Source organism: Cardiocondyla obscurior, linkage group LG06, assembly GCF_019399895.1.
Source record: "Cardiocondyla obscurior isolate alpha-2009 linkage group LG06, Cobs3.1, whole genome shotgun sequence".
In the NCBI taxonomy this organism is placed as follows: Eukaryota; Metazoa; Arthropoda; class Insecta; order Hymenoptera; family Formicidae; genus Cardiocondyla; species Cardiocondyla obscurior.
This window is the reverse complement of record NC_091869.1, coordinates 6,935,281-6,952,144: the sequence shown is the minus strand read 5'-3', so window position 1 is coordinate 6,952,144 and position 16,864 is coordinate 6,935,281. Positions and strand designations below refer to the sequence as shown.

Sequence of the window (16,864 nt, the reverse complement as noted above, 5' to 3'; positions counted from 1 at the left end):
GCTTTTAAAAAGTTAAACATTCGTAAAAAATTAATATTTACATTAATGATAATTAACGTAGAAACTATAAATCAAGATCTATGTAAAAGAGTCGAGTGTCAAATTTCGCGCTGTGATTGAAAACTACTCGTAATTATTCGATTGGCTAACAACGCCAACCAATCGTGGTACCACGAGATAAAGGACTTTATTCTTTCGCTATTCGGAATTTTATTTTTAACGTATTTCAGTCGCTTTTTATTTTCGAAGGGAAAGAAGGGAACTCTCTTTGCTGATGTTTGCCGCTCAAATTCGACGATATCTCGCCATGTAAAGCCGTATTGTCATACGCGTGCCAAGTAAACCGTGAGTATCGGTATTATTCTTCACGCGGTTCACCGTCAACGTGGAATCTAACTTACCACTTACGAATTTTTAGTGTACAAACAAGTATCGCGGTTGGCGAACTTTGGGACGCATCGCGGAAAAGGGGCGGAAGGGAGCAGACAAAAGCGGTTACACGAAGGACAAACTGCGTTTAGTATCTATTAGTATATATATATATATATATATATATCTCCGCATATTTCGAAAACTGCCGTTGTCTCGCGAGACTCACTGGTTCTGAGGAAGCAATTCGAGAGAAGCAAGGTGAATATTTTCCATATTTACGATCTTCGCGAGCTTTCCACGCAATGGCTACCTCTTGGCCATCATGAGAGAGAGCACGGCAAAATGTGCTCTAATCGCGAGGCCGATTATTCTTCTCGGCGTAGTATCAGATTTAATTCCGATCGGCGATTATTCGCGGATTGATCGTAGATCTTGCGAAGGTTGCGGCAAATTGGCTAGCTCTCTCTCATCTCGTGGAATGTGTTTACAAGTCGATACATATCGGTTATTTGATCTGTATCTACAACCTACTGCATACGCATCTTCCGTCATTTTTTTTTTCCGATCGTGGTTCGGCGTTCTTTATTCCTTTGTTATACCGAGAATAATTTCCATGTGTCGCGTGCATATATTCGTATGTCTCTACATATGTTAAAGATGAGTCTTGAAAATAATCGTATTTTATTCTATTTTTGACTTATAATTTTTATTACATAATATTTCTACAGATTTATTTGAATAACCTATGGAAATCCATAAAAATGTGTTGCACATATTAATATTTTATAGATACTAACATTATGTCTAATTTTATTGATTAATTTGATAGAAAATTAGTTGTTTATGCTAATTTTTTTTTCTAATGTCTTTTTTCAGCTTATAAAAAGAAATAACAAATTGGGATATCCTGTTGACAGAGTATATCAAAGAAAAAGAATAAGGGATATTGTTTAAAGTATAAGCTAATATAAAAAGGTAGAAAATATTTAATCAAAAGTTGCTAGATATTTATATCAAAATTTAGATAACTCTTACTTGTAATGCCATTCTGTCTTCACTATTTATTAAATAAAGATAGAATGGCATCATAAGTGACAGTTATCTGAGTTGTGATATAAATGGGAAGCAGCAAAAGAAATCAGATATTTTATGAACTAAATCATTTTAATATCTTGAATGATGTTGAAATAGAAAGATGTCAAAACGGGTACAAGAGCCAGTGGATCAATGGCTAGCTAAGGAGGGTTACTTTCGCAAATCAACTCCCAGAGATCCAACTTGTTTATTCAGAGCAATTAGTGAGCAAGTATATCTTACTCAACATTATCATTTACGAGTAAGAAGAGAATGCACAGAATTTATGGCAAAAAAAAATCATTTGTTTAAAGATGTAAGTATATATACATATATATGTTTGTTCATTTTTATTTTAAAAGAATTGATCTTACTGTTCTGTTTTTTTTCTTTTTTTTAGTTTGTTCCAATGCCATTTGATTACTATCTCAAAGAGATGCAGTGTTTCACAGAATGGGGAGGCATGAACGAAATTCGTGCCATGTCTTTATTGTACAAGCGAGATATAATTGTATTCATTGGAGAAAAGCAGATTTGCGAAAATGTTACTAATAATGGGTTTAAAAAGGGCGTTTTATTGCTTTGTCACACAGAGCTAAAGCAATATGATCCCGTTTATCCGATGGCTTTTGTACAATCAGCTGCATATTGTCAATGTAGGCGGACATTTTTCATTGATATATTGTGTCATATTTGTAGATAAATCTTCAAAATTTTGTATATATTTTTTTTTTTTTCTTAGCTATTGTATATGAAGTTGTCTATAAGTACATGTATCGAATACCTAATATAAAAACTGTTGCGGATAAGATGTTAAACAGCCGAGCACCACCTGCTCTTAGACATGACAGATTCTTCCAGAGAGGAAATCTCGATATTAGAGAGTAAGTTATTTAATCTTAATGTATTTCTTTTTTATTATTATTTTATTTTATTTTTTACTTATAAAATGATATTTTTGCAGGCAATTGATTGAAGATTTATATAAAAAAGTAAACAATGAACATAATAATACGGATGAAATGCAATCCGACTGGAAGGGAGCACCACCTATTTCTTATAAAGTTGCAAGAGCGTTAGCTCCTGATTATTATCGTAATATAGAATTAGATATATGGCATGAATTAAAACGAGGTACAAGACATTAATTTTTTTTTCTTTTTTTTTTTTAACCAAAATTAAAGTAATTAAAACTGTTATTATTTATATGTGCAGAAGTTAAATATGCAGGATGGAACAGATATAACAGTAACGAACTTCAAATTGGCGGCAAATGTGTAATACAAATTAGTGTAAACGATTTAGAACAGAGTGACAAAAATAACAATAAAAGTGTATCTTCTAATTTGTCACAATGCAGTAATAGCGAAATTAATAATAAAATTGAACAACAGAAATTGAAGCAAGGACCTATTTGGCTTCATGGTTATATACAGGAAATGAGTACAGAGAAGGAACCAGTTCTAGTCTTTATCAAAGATCTTGGAGAGAAAAAACTTGTGCCGTACGATGCATTGAAACCACTGCCTTTAGTAAAGAAAAACAGGCCAAAAACTTGGGGACCGATTAATAAAAGTCCCTCGGTTATTTCGGATTCAAGTCAGTTTATTATTAAATTATAAAATAATATTACTGTTGTTTATAATTAAATATTATAAATTTTTATATTTTGCAGATCGACGATGGAAAAAATCATATAATTCTCTTTCGCAAAAGAAGAAAGATACCGTAACTCTAACAAATGAGCAATCAAATAATACAAATAAAAATGTATCAATAAATAATAATGACGTTGATAATGTTGATATCAATAATATTAACAAAACTGACTTTAACGAACATGACGATAAGCTTCCTTATGTGTCTTCTGGAGAGAACTCTTCTAATTGTGCAAATGTAAGTAAAAAATTTTATAGTATTGCGATTTAACTATTTTAATTATAAAAAAACTTTATTTTTTGTTTGTTATAGGAAGAATCTGATAGTTTACTTGTGACTGCACTTGATAATTCACAGTCTACAGTATCAAGTAACGTAACGCAAGAAATAATGAGAGAACGCAAAAAATCTAATACAGCGTTTAGAAAAGCGAATAATATTATGAAAAATAAAAGTGAAAAATCTAAAAATTTTGATAATACTCAAAATTCAAACTCCAAATCAAAAGTATTAAATAAGAATTATGGTTTACCTTACAATGGTATATAACATTTCATATACGAAAAAAATAGATTTTTTTATATTTGAAATTAATTTACTAATTGAATATGCAATTTTTTAATTGTTTTATCAAACTTACCGTAATTTATGGATATGTTATATTTTAATTGTAGGTAACTTGCGAACAAACATATGTGACAATCTAAATGTGTCTTATGTTGCCCCAGACAACATATATCCATATTATCCGTATATGCCAGGAAATTTCTCAGTAACTTCAGAACACAACCAAATAGATCGTACGTATTTTTGTGCGTGGGAAAATATATTACATAAATAGCTTATGTATTCACATTATATTCATAAATGTTTTCTTTTTTTTTAGAAACATTTGCATTAAATTTGGATTATAATTTGCGTCATTTGGAGGTATGTAGTAAATATCAATGTATAATATTAATTTATTATTAAACACATAAAATTAATATAGCTGTCTTACATAGGATACTTTTTGTACTTTAAATCCAACTTATTATGGACCATTAGTTTATGGACCAAATCATCAAGGCATGCGGTCTTTAGGTGCACCTCTAAACGCTCGTAAGAATAACAATTTATCACATAATAAAAATTAAAAGAAAATTAAATAATAAAGGTTAATAATTTTTTAATAGATGTTCCGTATGGGCAAGAGGAAGTAGGTCTTATTAATGACATGCAAAATTGTTCTTTAACTTACAATGAAGGAGAAAGTGCTAGTGCTGAAAATTCCGTCGCTTCGTATAATACAAAACAATCGAAGCAAGGACTAAAAAATTCAAACGGAAAAGACTCCTTGTACCAGATTCAGCAGAAGGGAAAGCAAAATGAAACTGTTAAAGGTAACAGAATAATAAATATTTTTTATTATTAGATTTATATCTTATATTTTAAAAGATTTTTAGACGAATAAATATATTAATTTGAATTTAATGATATTTATTTTAAAAGTTGATATTTTTTATTGATTTAATCATCCAATATGCATTTAAATTCACTGTATTAGTTTTTATCAGCGCGTTAAACCATTTTACGAATACGAATTAATTTAAACATCGAGTCAAAAGATAAAAGTGTGAACTTTTAATTATATCACTAATATATTTTTCTTGTATTATTTTCTAAAAATTTAATTAATTTTTTATATCAACCACTAAAAAATTAAAGTTTATAACAAAATAATGCATTTATAAAAATTTCGTTTTCTTTTGTAGCCAATAAAATCCGAAACCGCCAACAAAACACACGCTGTGGAACATCATACATGCAATATCCGGGTAATCAGTATAGCGTTCCGAATGGTTTTACAAATGATGTACGAAAAGGCGATATACATACGCTACAATTAAAACAACATTGGGATCCATCTCAAATGACACCTGTAGTACCTGGCCTAGGACACAACTATGCACCGCCACAGTATGCAACATCGACTCCGATATTTCCGTATCAAGAGTTTCCGCCCCACTACGTGAATGAGGGCAATTATGGGCCTATGACATATTTACTACCTCAACATGTCGACGCTGATAATGGAACTACGCCTCCACCATATCCGCAACATTTTTATTCTACGACCGAGGGTTACTTACCAGGTCAATCGTCGACGAACGGTCAGCCAATGATGTATTCACAGCCATTATTATATCCGCAGTCGATGCAGTATCATGCTGTACCGTTACCGGTACCACACATGCCAGAACAATGGAACCCAGCGTTGGGACCACAGCCTCCCTATATTCCTCAATGTATAGCTCCGACTCCGACTCAAACTCCGATTCCAGGTTTGACTCCGATCGTAGAATCATCTCCTAATGCACAAGGTACTATTCCGAAAAGTTCAATTTAAATCACGTTAATAAGTTTTGAAAGTACAATAATTATTAAGAACTATTTTTATTGCAATTAATATCGTATCTTATAAATTATCCTTAGTCTTCAGAATTTTATTTCTAATAAATGGAATATTGTTTACTATTGATATTATTATCTTGAACAAGATTTTGAAAACTAAAAGTAGTTAATAAGATACGATGTTCACTCCAATAAAAAATAGAATAATGATAAGCTAAAAACGAATAGTAATATGTTCGTCAATAGGCTCTTCACACTTCTATATATCATGCCTCACTTATTAATTTTCACATTTAATCATCTAAAAAACGTAAAGATACAGTGTTTCAGAATAATTGAAAATCAAACTTTATATATATTTATATATATATAAAATAAAGATCTTGTAATTCGTTAATGATATGTTTACTAAAAATATTAAGTTTACTTAAACTCCTCATTTATACAACTTTTAATTAACGTTAACCTTTATACAATTTTTGCTAAGTCTTTTGCAAATAAATAATGCAGACAGATTAATTCTCTTATTTTATTTGTTACGTTCCCAATTTTTTAACATTAAGTTAGTATTTTCTTAAATATCGACTTTATTCATGTTTCAAATAGGATAGAAACTGAAGAAAGTATTTTGAATTAAATTTAGGCTATTTGTACGTACAACGGATAAATTAGAATATATTAAACTCGTAGAAAAAATTTTTTTAATGAACATTAATGTGCGATAATTTGTTTGATCAAATTTGAGTTGTAATGTATGTACATCGAAAGACAGATAGGACGTTTTCTGCGGCGACAGCGGCTTAGCGAACGTAACTCTAGGTCGCAGAGGCGGGGGATGAGATAACGAGGGGGAAAATCAGTCATCGGCAACCGGCCGGCGCGGTACATACGAGAAGCTCAGTGAGAGGTTAGCGAAACTGGAGACGAGCTTCTCGTCACATATATGCGGCACATGTGAAATTCTATGCACACGACGCTAAATTCCGTTCACTAGCTGCCGTCGGCGCAGCAAACGTCATATCTACCTTTCATCGTACATACAACTAAAAAATGGAACGTCTGATGTCGGTCGGCTCTTCTCAGTATCTCGAATTGCTATCGGCGACGTGACGTCGCGTTTTGGGATTTCTTTGGAACCATAATAAATTTTAATTTTCCGTGCGATGATAAGAGCCGACTAATACTAATTTAGACGTTTTATTTTTTAGTAGTACATACATTACAATTTAAGTTTGATCAAAAGAATTATCGTACGTTATAAAATAAAAGAAAAATTTTTTTATAAATTTAATACACCATATCTTTTTCTTTTTTTTTGTAAATGGTAATTTTGTACGGTTAAATGGATTGATAGAAGTTTGACATACGTGAACAAGAGTGCGTTGATATATCATTCGAAATGTCTATAATTTTAAAAGATTTTTTTAATTAACAATTTCACGATAATTGATCTGCTTATTAAAAAATCTATATATCGTATAATAGATAGAAATTACTATATATATATTATGCACTCTTAAGCATTGTTTTAAAGATTTAAAATAAAATTTTGACACAAACATGATTTAGCAATTATCATCGAAAATGGATTTTTTTACATATGCATATGTGTATATGTATATTATATATATTATATATTTATATTTCTCTTAGAAATTCTAATATCGAACCGTATAATAATCTTCCCCACGTAAAATACCTGCAAAAAAGAAAATTATCTCTACATTTTTAAAAGCGGTAAAGTTAATGTAGACTCGCTGTTGTAAGGGTTGATTTTGATTTCAATCGCCGGAATTCTACGCTCATATATTATACAATGTGCTGACTCTAGAGGCACTCTAAGAACTGAGATTTCACAAGGTAATCAAGAAAAGGTCCAGTGTGATACACGAAGCTTAATGTTAAACTATGTACACGTATATTACACTTGATCTTCACTATTTACAATCGAAAATCTCAGATGGACATACTCATGAATATCACTGATATGATAAAAGAAAGAAAATGGAATGATAAGACCTACGTTTTCTTTCTAACGTACAGTTTCAATCAACATCTTTCGGAAGTGCAACTTACAAGGAAATATTTATATTCTCTGTGCTGTTATATACTTTGTGTCTATAGGCAAATCTATTTGGCATCAAAGGCCAGAAAATCCTTTGAGTTTCATATCGCGTAGTACATAACTCAATTTTCATTGCAAGATCCGCGCGCTTCTACTAGGAATCTCTTCATTGCACACTTTTACATAATAAAACATGATGTAATAGACTCGTGTACTATTGGTGTCTCAAAGGTGTGTGCAATTTTCTCTAAATATAAGTGCATCGATTGTATAATATATCTGTATACATTCGCAACACAGTTCAAATACACAATAATATTAACATATTTAATATTGGACTAATAAAAACAGGAATACACTGTAAGATCTCGCAATAAAAAGTCGTAACGATTTCAAATACGGTAACAGTGAGAAAATTCCACTTAATAATTGAGAACACTTTCGATAATTGTTTCAAAAAACACCTTTTGCTGAAATGTTAGATCGTTTATCGGCGAAAGTAAGGATTGTAAGAAGATTGATTAAAAATTATTAGTAGACTTATGCGAGGAAGGAAAACATGTATAACGCTGCAACGCGTTTCTCAGAAATTTTATTTCCGCTTATTCCATGAAAAAGAGAAATTATTTCACCATAGTTCTCATATATTCCACTTCATTCAGTCACTATTTATATACGATAAAGGTATTACAGTAATTTGCTATGTACGAATTAATCTTTAGCTACTTCCATACCAGATCTGAATCATAGGTATATTCTATAGGACCCGGATGTCAGTTCTGATTTGAAAACAACTCTCTATATAAGTCCATATTAAATATATTTTACAATAATATTATCATTGTACATGAACAACGTATGCTCTACACCTCACGTTGCTTATCGCTAATTAACCAGCGCAACGAAAAGATTTTATATTACTCGGAAAACGGAATAAAATTTAAAGTATATAAATACATGCAATGTAGCTTTTCGTAAAAATAAAGTTATGTTAAACGAAAACTAATTTACCTCGATTAGCGTTTTACGGTGTCTTACACTCGAACATGGTAAAAACAATACAGAAAAAAATAAAATAAAATAAAGTTTCAAAACACAATGTTTTAAAAACTGTAATCTGAAATCTTAGAATAAAATTATATCGACGAATTAACGCTAAATTAATATACTATCTTTTTAAATTATTATCTCCCCAGAATTATAATATACCAGTTTATAACTGTTAGAATATTTATGTTTCGTGGAGACATACTAGTATAATAGTGTATAATAGAAAGAAAAAAAAATTAATCCATTTCTAAGTGCTAATTCATACTAGAGTAGCAGATTCTACAGTATTTTTATGTTTCTTAGAAAATGGTATCGTTTATAAGAATATTGACAAAATAAGAATAGAATTTTGATGCGCTGGTTGAAGCAACGATCGACAAGAAGGTGTTAATTAGTTAAAATAGACGAGGGGGACTGGATTTGTGTGACCCCAATATGTGCGCCGCCTTGGTACCTCCTCCTATAACAAATCTCATGTTAATATTGCTTGCAACATTGCTTATAATCTAATTGTAATTTTAAGTGGTATAAAGGAACAATATTATATTCTTTATTTTCAAAGGACATAACTGTAAAACTTACATAAAAGTAGTGGTAAAACAGGCGAAAGGAGGTTATTCCTTGTTTTCCTCGGTAGTAACAGTGTTGGAGGGATTTTGGGACTCTGATGAGGATAAAGGCGGCGCTTCCGCTGCTGTGTCCGTCGCATCTTGACTCGAATCCGAGCTGTCCTTCACTTCATCCTTCTTTTCTTCACTGAGAGTGCTGCTCTTGGTCTCGTTTACAACATTCTCTGATTCTTCCGTCGCTTTTTCGTCCTTGGAATTGGCATCGGTCACTTTTTCAGCGTCTTTACTGTCTTTACTATCCACGCCTTCTGCGTTTTTGTCTTCATTCTGTATCGCCTTACTCTCCTTTTCTTCCTTCTCTTCCTTTTCCTCGTCTACTTCCATCTTTGTAGACTCCTCTTCCGTGTGTTTTTCGCTTTTGTTATTGGACGTTTCCTCATCGGTGTTGTTCTCATTATTCTTCTCCTGCCTCTTAGGGCGCCCACGTCCACGACCACTACCACCCCGCGTCGGTGTCTCTCTCTTCTCCTTCTTGGGTGGCGATGGCACTACTGGTGTTGTCGGAGTTAGGCCTCTAGCTGAACTGCGAGTGCGTCTCCTGCCTTCCACCTCGCCGACGGATTTGTTCATGCCCTGTAATAATAAAATAATGTTAATGCAATGAAACATTTGTAGATTCCTAATATTAGATGCGAGGAGCAGTTTGTATTTGGCGCCTATATGCGACGATTGATTCGTCGCGCCTAGCCGAGGGCGCTCATTTCTCTCCTCGCTCCTTCCACAAACGATCGACATCTCCCCACTTTCAACGTCATATACGTCACGTAGGCAGCAGGCCAAGTTAACGACGAAGAGGCTAAAACGGAGGGAAATAACTGATGGGCGAGGGAGAGTGGAGAGGGGAAAAAGAGAGAGAGAGAAAGAGATAAAAAAGAAAGAGAACCTTGACCAGCGAAACCTCGATCGAGATTTTTCGGATGCATGCGATAAACAGATCCGATCTAATGCAGAATTTTTTTTTGATAAATCGTGCGGGTTATCCCGCAAGGACGCACCTTTAAGATTGCCTCGCCTTCCTGAGTGGTCCTTTCGAGAGTGGAGAGTCTCTTGCTGCCACTTCGTTTGTTTTTCGTCGGGGTCGGTTTCTCCTCCGTCGATTGTTCCTGCAAAAATCAGGCTTCCTATTCATTGCGCTCTCGCACACAAATACATATCTCCGTATGCCGCACACGTACGACAGCGCGCGCTCGCGCGTAAACGTGCGTATGTGTGCGTACGTTGCGTATCCATATTTCACCACGAGAAATGTACGTGTATTACGCAGTCGCGTGTGCGCGCGTCATCACATTTCTCGAGATTACTCCGTGAAGGAGATTGAGAGTCGCGCAAAAGGAACGCGGGCGACGGTAACACGCGACATAGCACGATAATTGCAACCACTCGGCGCGATAAGATTATTAAAGACCGTTGAACCGTAACCGTTCAAGTTTCCCGCCATTTTGCCGTGTGCACGTCCTCCACCGTTGGCGATGCCCGCGCCTGTCGCACGCGGCTCCCACCCTGGCCGTCGACGGCGGTAGCGTCTCGCGGTCGACGTGGAGACGACGTCGCCGGCCGACGACGGCCTTGACGCAGCACGTCATCACGGCCACGTTCCTGCCGTGACGCCGCGAACATTTCCCGCCTTTTCTCGCCGCCGCCAGCCGCGTACGGTGTGCCGAGTAAACGGGTGCGAGCGAGACGAAAAGAGCCATGAAAGAAGAGCGGCGCGGCGGCGGCGATTCCTTCTCCTCCTCCCCCTCCCTACCCTCCCGGCTACGAGAAGCTCGCGCGATAAGAAAACATCCACCATCTTTGTCGGCGACGGGAGAGGATATGCGTACATACGTACGGCGCAGCTACGAAAAACCTCGCCGGACGGAATGGAAGGAAAGATAGAAGGACGGACGGACAACAAGCAGGACGGGCAGGCGGCCGGTCGGTCGGTCGGTCTGTTGGTCTATCGGCGCGGAGGCGCGCGGGGCACCACATGGCGCAGGCCGCGCCGTAATGACGCGACGCGACGTATGCACACACGGCGGCCTGTGCCCGTCGTTCGGGTGCTCCAGGAGTACGCGCTAAAGGACGAAATGAGCGTCTTCGCGAGCTCTGGTGATCGGGCGCGGGGGAGGGGAGCCGCACCGCCGCTCGCACACGCCGCTCACGGCATGAAAACTCGGCTTGACGAAGGTGTTTCTGACGTGCCCGCCGGCCCGTTTACCTTGGTCGCATCCTCGATGTTGTTGTCGCTCTTGGTCTCCGTCTTCGCGTCGGACATCTCTTCGCGTGCGAATCACTCAAAAACACTGGGAAATCCACGATTCCACGGGGAGAATTCGCGCTGCGCCCGGTCGCACTGTTTATACGATAAGGAAAGATGGCGGTTAGCGTGGGTCACGTGACATCTCGTCAAACCTCAGAGCGGGAGTTCGACGCGCCGCCCTACGCTTCCGTGATTAACTACGCACGTAGCGACGCACATGCGACCCCGAGATTCTCGCGCGGTATTCTACACTGGCTCTTGTCGATATCTTTTTTTTTAATTTTTTCAATTATTTTTTTTATTGTAAAAGGACGAAGCTTGTTTGCGTCAGCAATACAAGTGTACGTACCTTATAATATCATGTACAATATGACAAAGTCGAATATGTAATTCTATATGTATATATTTGATTTTTATATAGCAAACTATAATAAAATATCTTACTATCACACACGAGCAACTTTCTTTTTAAAATTAAAAAATACAGCGTAGAAAACCGCCGCGGAATTTCACACGCTCAATAAAAATTTCCCTTACCAGCATATTAAAAAATTGTTGCAAACGCGTATTCAATTGAAATCATTGCATACTTGTTTTACCTACCTTAATCAAAAACTATATTCGTGTGTCGTTCTATCACATATATTTGTAATCGACATTTATATGATACTAGTTTTAAGATTAAAAAAATATATATATTATATACAGTGCTTTAAAGTAAAAAAAAAAAAAAAAAACTTATTAACGCATTATGAAATATGTAAATGTTGAAATTACTCTAAGAATCGTGTATTATACAAATGTGGTTTAACGCAAATAAAATAAAATCTGCAAAGATTGTAGCTTAAAATCTAAATAAAATATAAATTGCATAAATATATGATACCTGAAATAGGTATTTTTTTGTCTTCTTTCTTTCGTAATTATATCGACATGTCCGACCTTAAGTATCTTTTAATCTTTGTATACTTTATATTCTGTAAAATGGAAATTATCGGAGATTGGCCAGTGTCCTTTAACTCAATTTTAACAATAAGTTGCGTTAATGCGTTGGCATTCTTCGGAACCAGAATCTTGCTCTGAAATCGTCACTGCATGTTAAAAATGCAGGAGCAGTTGGTGAATGCACAATCATCCTTACAGGACCATTATGACCTAGCGACAATAATTGTTTTCTTGATGCATTACGAGAATTCCAAGCGCACAACGAAGTAGTCGCTTCGTCAGGGAACATGACATAATCCTCGGTATGATTAAAAATTGCTTGTGCCTTGTGCTCTTGTTTGCCTGTAAAAACGTAATTAATCACATATTTGTAATTATATTATTGTAAATTATATTATCGTATTTGTAATTATATTATCGTAAAATTAATAAAGCATATTGCACTAAATATACTCCAAGTATGTCTAAATTTATTTTACCTGTAGTTCCAGCACCTGTATATGCTATTAGACACCTGCTAGTAGATAATTCCCATAATTTTATCAAGGAATCTTTCCCTGAAGACAGTAAATACTGGAATCCAAATATATATTATTCAATACAACATAAAAAAAAAACAATTAATTTTTTAGATAATTCATGATAATATATAAATATTATACAACATTACCATTAAAGAAGTTACTACCTTGCCATTTCTTGTGAAGATCACTGAACATACTTCATAACCATCGTGTGCTTTTGAGAAAGTGTTAATACATCGACTTGATACACCATCCCAAAGCTTTATGCTACCATCTTTTCCTGCTGAAGCATAAGTTTTTGCATCTGGCGAATATTTGATACTTGTTATCCCGGCGGTATGTTGATGAGTCGGTATACTGCACACAAAACACTGTGCAGTATTTACATCATACAATCTAACTACTGGATGATTAGTTCCAACTATAAGAAAATCTCCAGTTGGATGAAAAGACAAACACCGGATTTGATCTGCATCTGTGATGGTTCTGAATGCTTTTTTGACACTGGCTTTACTAAAATCAAACAATTTTACAGAAAAATCACGACTGCCTGACACAAGTATAGGTTCTCTAGGGTGAAATTCCAAACATGTCACTTCTTCCAAGTGATCATATAAAGTTCTTATAACTGGATGACCTCCAGTTTGATCTCCAGGTGCAATCTCTTCTGGTGCAGATTTTGCAAGCATCCTATCTACATCCAAAATCTTGATTGAAGCATCCACTGACCCAGTAGCAATTAATTGTCCATCTGATGAAAAGGCTCCAGCCCTGCAATTTCCTTTGTGAGATGTGACATATGCTGTTTCATATTGTGCTGGTTCTGGAGCTTGGGTTTGAGTTTCTGTTTCAAATTCCAGATCCAATCCAGGACCTAAGGTGTTGTCAAAGTTTGATGTAAAAGTAGACAAGCTAGCACTGTTATCCTTCTTAGAACGATCTGGTTCATGAGCAGTGCCAATTAACATCAAATGGAGCAGTCTATCTGAGGGTGGGCAAGGAGGCTCTGCTTGTATCATGTTAGATAGCTGCACCGCAAGTGTTTGATGACCATCATAGAACAATTGACTGAAATATTTAATATAAACTGATTTGATAATGTGCTCCACATACTTTTATTTGCTGATAAAGCTGCAATTGCACTTACATTACACCTACAATTGCTTACACAGAAATAAGATTTTGTATAAAAATAAAGACAAAAGAAAAAAAAGGGATTAAATTAAAAAAAGTGCTTGCAAAAGAGACGATTATAAACAACCTGATCATCAATCTGTAGAGCAATTCTCTGCTCTTTATGACGTTTTTCGGATCGGCTTCGGGTTCCTTCATCGCGCTCTGGCTCGCCGTGTTTCCTGAAGGTGACTGAATATTGCCGAGTTTTTTGAGACCGTCTAAAGCACTATAAACTGCCCATTAATCGATGATTTCGGTCACTTCGGCCCTTTTTCGTAGGTTATGTCGTGTTGTTGTCATCGACTCTCTTGATCACGTTTACGCTCATGCTCTCGCATCGCTCGCATTTTATTGGTGGTTCCAACAGTCGCAGCCAATCGATGCAAGCTGTTGTTAACGAGAGTTCAATGCAGAGAGCCCAACTCGGAATCGCGACTTCCACGCGTACAAATACAGAGGCTCGTCCGTGTGAAGCCAGCGTTTCCGACGACAGCCGAAGCACTGGCTTCACACGGATGAGCCTCTGTATTTGTACGCGTGGAAGCCGCGATTCCGAGTTGGGCTCTCTGGTTCCATGTGACACAGGTTACGAAAAATGCCAGAATGGCCGAAGTGAACAGCAATTTGACGTTAAACAAAACTATATCCGAGCAAAACAGTGTACGCCGTAAGAAAAAGAAGTTGCCGCTGGATGCAAGGCATGCTCTGCGAAAACAGCAGCCTTTCAAATTCAATAAAAGCGACAAAGATGTTTATATGAATAACAAGACTTCTTTCAAGGTACGTTGTATCTGGGAATTATAACCTCTTATTCGTAACAAATGTTGCAATTGTTTCGTATATTTAAATAAATAAATATCTATTTGTTAATTGATGATCTGTCTATCGTCACCCTCTTTTAATTATCTGTGAATATTTTGAAGGGTCAATTATACAAATGTGAGAAACTTTTCGACAAAGGTGCGTCTGAGCTTGTCATTCATGGACTTGGTACTGCCGTAATGAAAGCTGCCAGTTTGGCCTTGCGATTGAAAGAGATTCATAATGAGACTTTAGATCTTGATATTAAAACCTCTACTGTCTCTCTAACAGGTATATATTTCTTTTGCTTGTAATTAAATTGATATAAAATGTTAAGTTATTCTTTACTTATTTCAGATAATTTAGAAGCATTAACTGATGATGTAGATGACGAAATAAACAACAGGAAAAACTCTGCCATACACATACATGTTATTAGGAGAGTGCCAGTGGCTGTGCTGAGATCTAAATCAAGATAAACTGATATTATTAATACTACAGAACAATATATTTGAACTATAAAATTATACATAAGGGTAAGAGTGAATGGAATTGTTAACTGAGTCATACTGTTTCAATGTATCAGGTAAAAAAGTTGCATAACATTTTACAATGATTTTCTCTTTAAATGAACTAGTTCATTGGTTAGGTTTAACAATATTTGAAATATGGATCAACTTAATTGCCTTAACATTCTTTACTGTACTATTGGCTCTAAAATTAGATGAAAATTACTTTATGGGAACATCTGGTTGGTGGGAAGTATTTGCACCACTCTTTATAGCTGATGGTTTGAATACATATTTTTGCGCTATTATATTTATAAGAATGTATATGGAAGGAATGATCAGAATAGGAGTTTTGCGAATGTTATGGAGTCAAACATCATTGCTATTAGTTTTTGTTTTTAAGTATCTTTTGTGTAAAAGGCTCTCTGGACAAAGCACATTAGAATACTCAGAAATTTTAAGTCCTATATTCATTCTCTTGCAATTAATTGCTGTTAGAGCTTGTCAGTTACATTAAAAAAAAAAAGAAAAAAATTTTTTTACATGATACTACTTCCAAGGCATCTGTTATGTGAGAACATACGACATATGCTATATAATATATTTGTATATACTTTATTTTGTCAGATTCATTATTTAGATTAAATTACTTAAAGTATTTGATGCCTGTAGACATTACTTTTTAATTTTATTTCTGCTATTTAACATTATGTAAATTTATGAATAAAAATATGTTGCTTAGTTTTACATTAAATTAAACCTTTTTAAAAAGATAATATATGTGATATAATAGCTTATAAAAATATGAATATGGAAGTATATATGATTGTATTTGGAAACAATAACTATTATCTGTAGAAATTAATTTTAGTATATTGATGTTTTATATATTGTTTCAAATTTTACTAGATATACTAATGTTGAATATTAAATAATGTATATATAATTTTTCAAGTATAAAATTAGTTAATTTAAGTTTAAAATTATTATTTTTGAAGAATTAGTTATTTTGAAAAAAATTGATATTAAAAATCGATTTTTCTAAAGTTACGATTTTACAGAGCATGATTTATTTGAAATATTTATAAGAGTTCAATATTTATTACGTTATCGTGCTATTTTTAATTCCTTTACGTTCCAATATTTCTTTATACAGCGTGCGGAATTGACGCTTCTTAGAAAATACCGATAGAAACTAAGACAGAAGTTTCCTTATACAAAAATAACAGGTCTATGAATCATAACATAACATAGACCGATAAATTTAACACTGCTCCATTTAAACTCTAAAGATAAACAACTGACCAACAAGCCAGGTGCTTTATGTGGGCATGTGTGCCCCCTCCAATCCTCTTCAGCTAAGATCAATAATCCTAACTGAAGGGAGACAGTGGTTGTATTCAGTGAGAAGGGGTGCGTGAATC

The 16,864-nt window shown here is 34.9% G+C and overlaps 5 protein-coding genes across 7 annotated transcripts; 3 read left to right on the top strand and 2 right to left on the bottom strand.

Moving 5' to 3' along the window:
* The first annotated feature begins 209 nt into the window (after window positions 1-209).
* On the top strand, window positions 210-6,018 carry LOC139103472 (OTU domain-containing protein 4). 3 transcript variants are annotated; one of them, XM_070658171.1, is made up of 15 exons: window positions 210-345; window positions 419-630; window positions 1,249-1,347; window positions 1,568-1,762; window positions 1,847-2,102; window positions 2,189-2,330; window positions 2,411-2,580; window positions 2,662-3,045; window positions 3,122-3,342; window positions 3,418-3,646; window positions 3,780-3,905; window positions 3,992-4,035; window positions 4,110-4,206; window positions 4,281-4,487; window positions 4,860-6,018. In XM_070658171.1, the coding sequence occupies exons 4-15, from the start codon at window positions 1,568-1,570 to the stop codon at window positions 5,492-5,494; spliced, it is 2,706 nt and encodes a 901-aa protein (XP_070514272.1). In that variant the 5' UTR covers window positions 210-345; window positions 419-630; window positions 1,249-1,347; the 3' UTR covers window positions 5,495-6,018. The 3 variants fall into 3 exon arrangements, with proteins under 3 accessions (XP_070514272.1, XP_070514270.1, XP_070514271.1); XM_070658169.1 differs by having other exon boundaries at window positions 1,564-1,762; XM_070658170.1 differs by lacking the exon at window positions 210-345 and having other exon boundaries at window positions 405-630; window positions 1,564-1,762.
* LOC139103480 (uncharacterized protein DDB_G0286299) lies at window positions 6,015-11,616 on the bottom strand. Its single transcript, XM_070658205.1, has 4 exons — window positions 11,444-11,616; window positions 10,239-10,346; window positions 9,197-9,816; window positions 6,015-9,074 (listed from the first exon to the last, which is right to left on the bottom strand). The coding sequence occupies exons 1-3, from the start codon at window positions 11,498-11,500 to the stop codon at window positions 9,229-9,231; spliced, it is 753 nt and encodes a 250-aa protein (XP_070514306.1). The 5' UTR covers window positions 11,501-11,616; the 3' UTR covers window positions 6,015-9,074; window positions 9,197-9,228.
* Window positions 11,617-11,807: 191 nt separating this feature from the next.
* On the bottom strand, window positions 11,808-14,540 carry Cstf50 (cleavage stimulation factor subunit 1 Cst50). The gene is made up of 4 exons (XM_070658175.1): window positions 14,216-14,540; window positions 13,119-14,022; window positions 12,910-13,003; window positions 11,808-12,772 (listed from the first exon to the last, which is right to left on the bottom strand). The coding sequence occupies exons 1-4, from the start codon at window positions 14,284-14,286 to the stop codon at window positions 12,528-12,530; spliced, it is 1,314 nt and encodes a 437-aa protein (XP_070514276.1). The 5' UTR covers window positions 14,287-14,540; the 3' UTR covers window positions 11,808-12,527.
* A 142-nt stretch (window positions 14,541-14,682) lies between these two features.
* On the top strand, window positions 14,683-15,428 carry Rpp20 (ribonuclease P protein subunit p20). The gene is made up of 3 exons (XM_070657381.1): window positions 14,683-14,910; window positions 15,054-15,222; window positions 15,289-15,428. The coding sequence occupies exons 1-3, from the start codon at window positions 14,734-14,736 to the stop codon at window positions 15,408-15,410; spliced, it is 468 nt and encodes a 155-aa protein (XP_070513482.1). The 5' UTR covers window positions 14,683-14,733; the 3' UTR covers window positions 15,411-15,428.
* Window positions 15,429-15,543: 115 nt separating this feature from the next.
* LOC139103051 (transmembrane protein 203) lies at window positions 15,544-15,960 on the top strand. Its single transcript, XM_070657382.1, has one exon. It carries the CDS (start codon window positions 15,544-15,546, stop codon window positions 15,955-15,957), a length of 414 nt encoding a protein of 137 aa, XP_070513483.1. The 3' UTR covers window positions 15,958-15,960.
* Window positions 15,961-16,864: the final 904 nt, after the last annotated feature.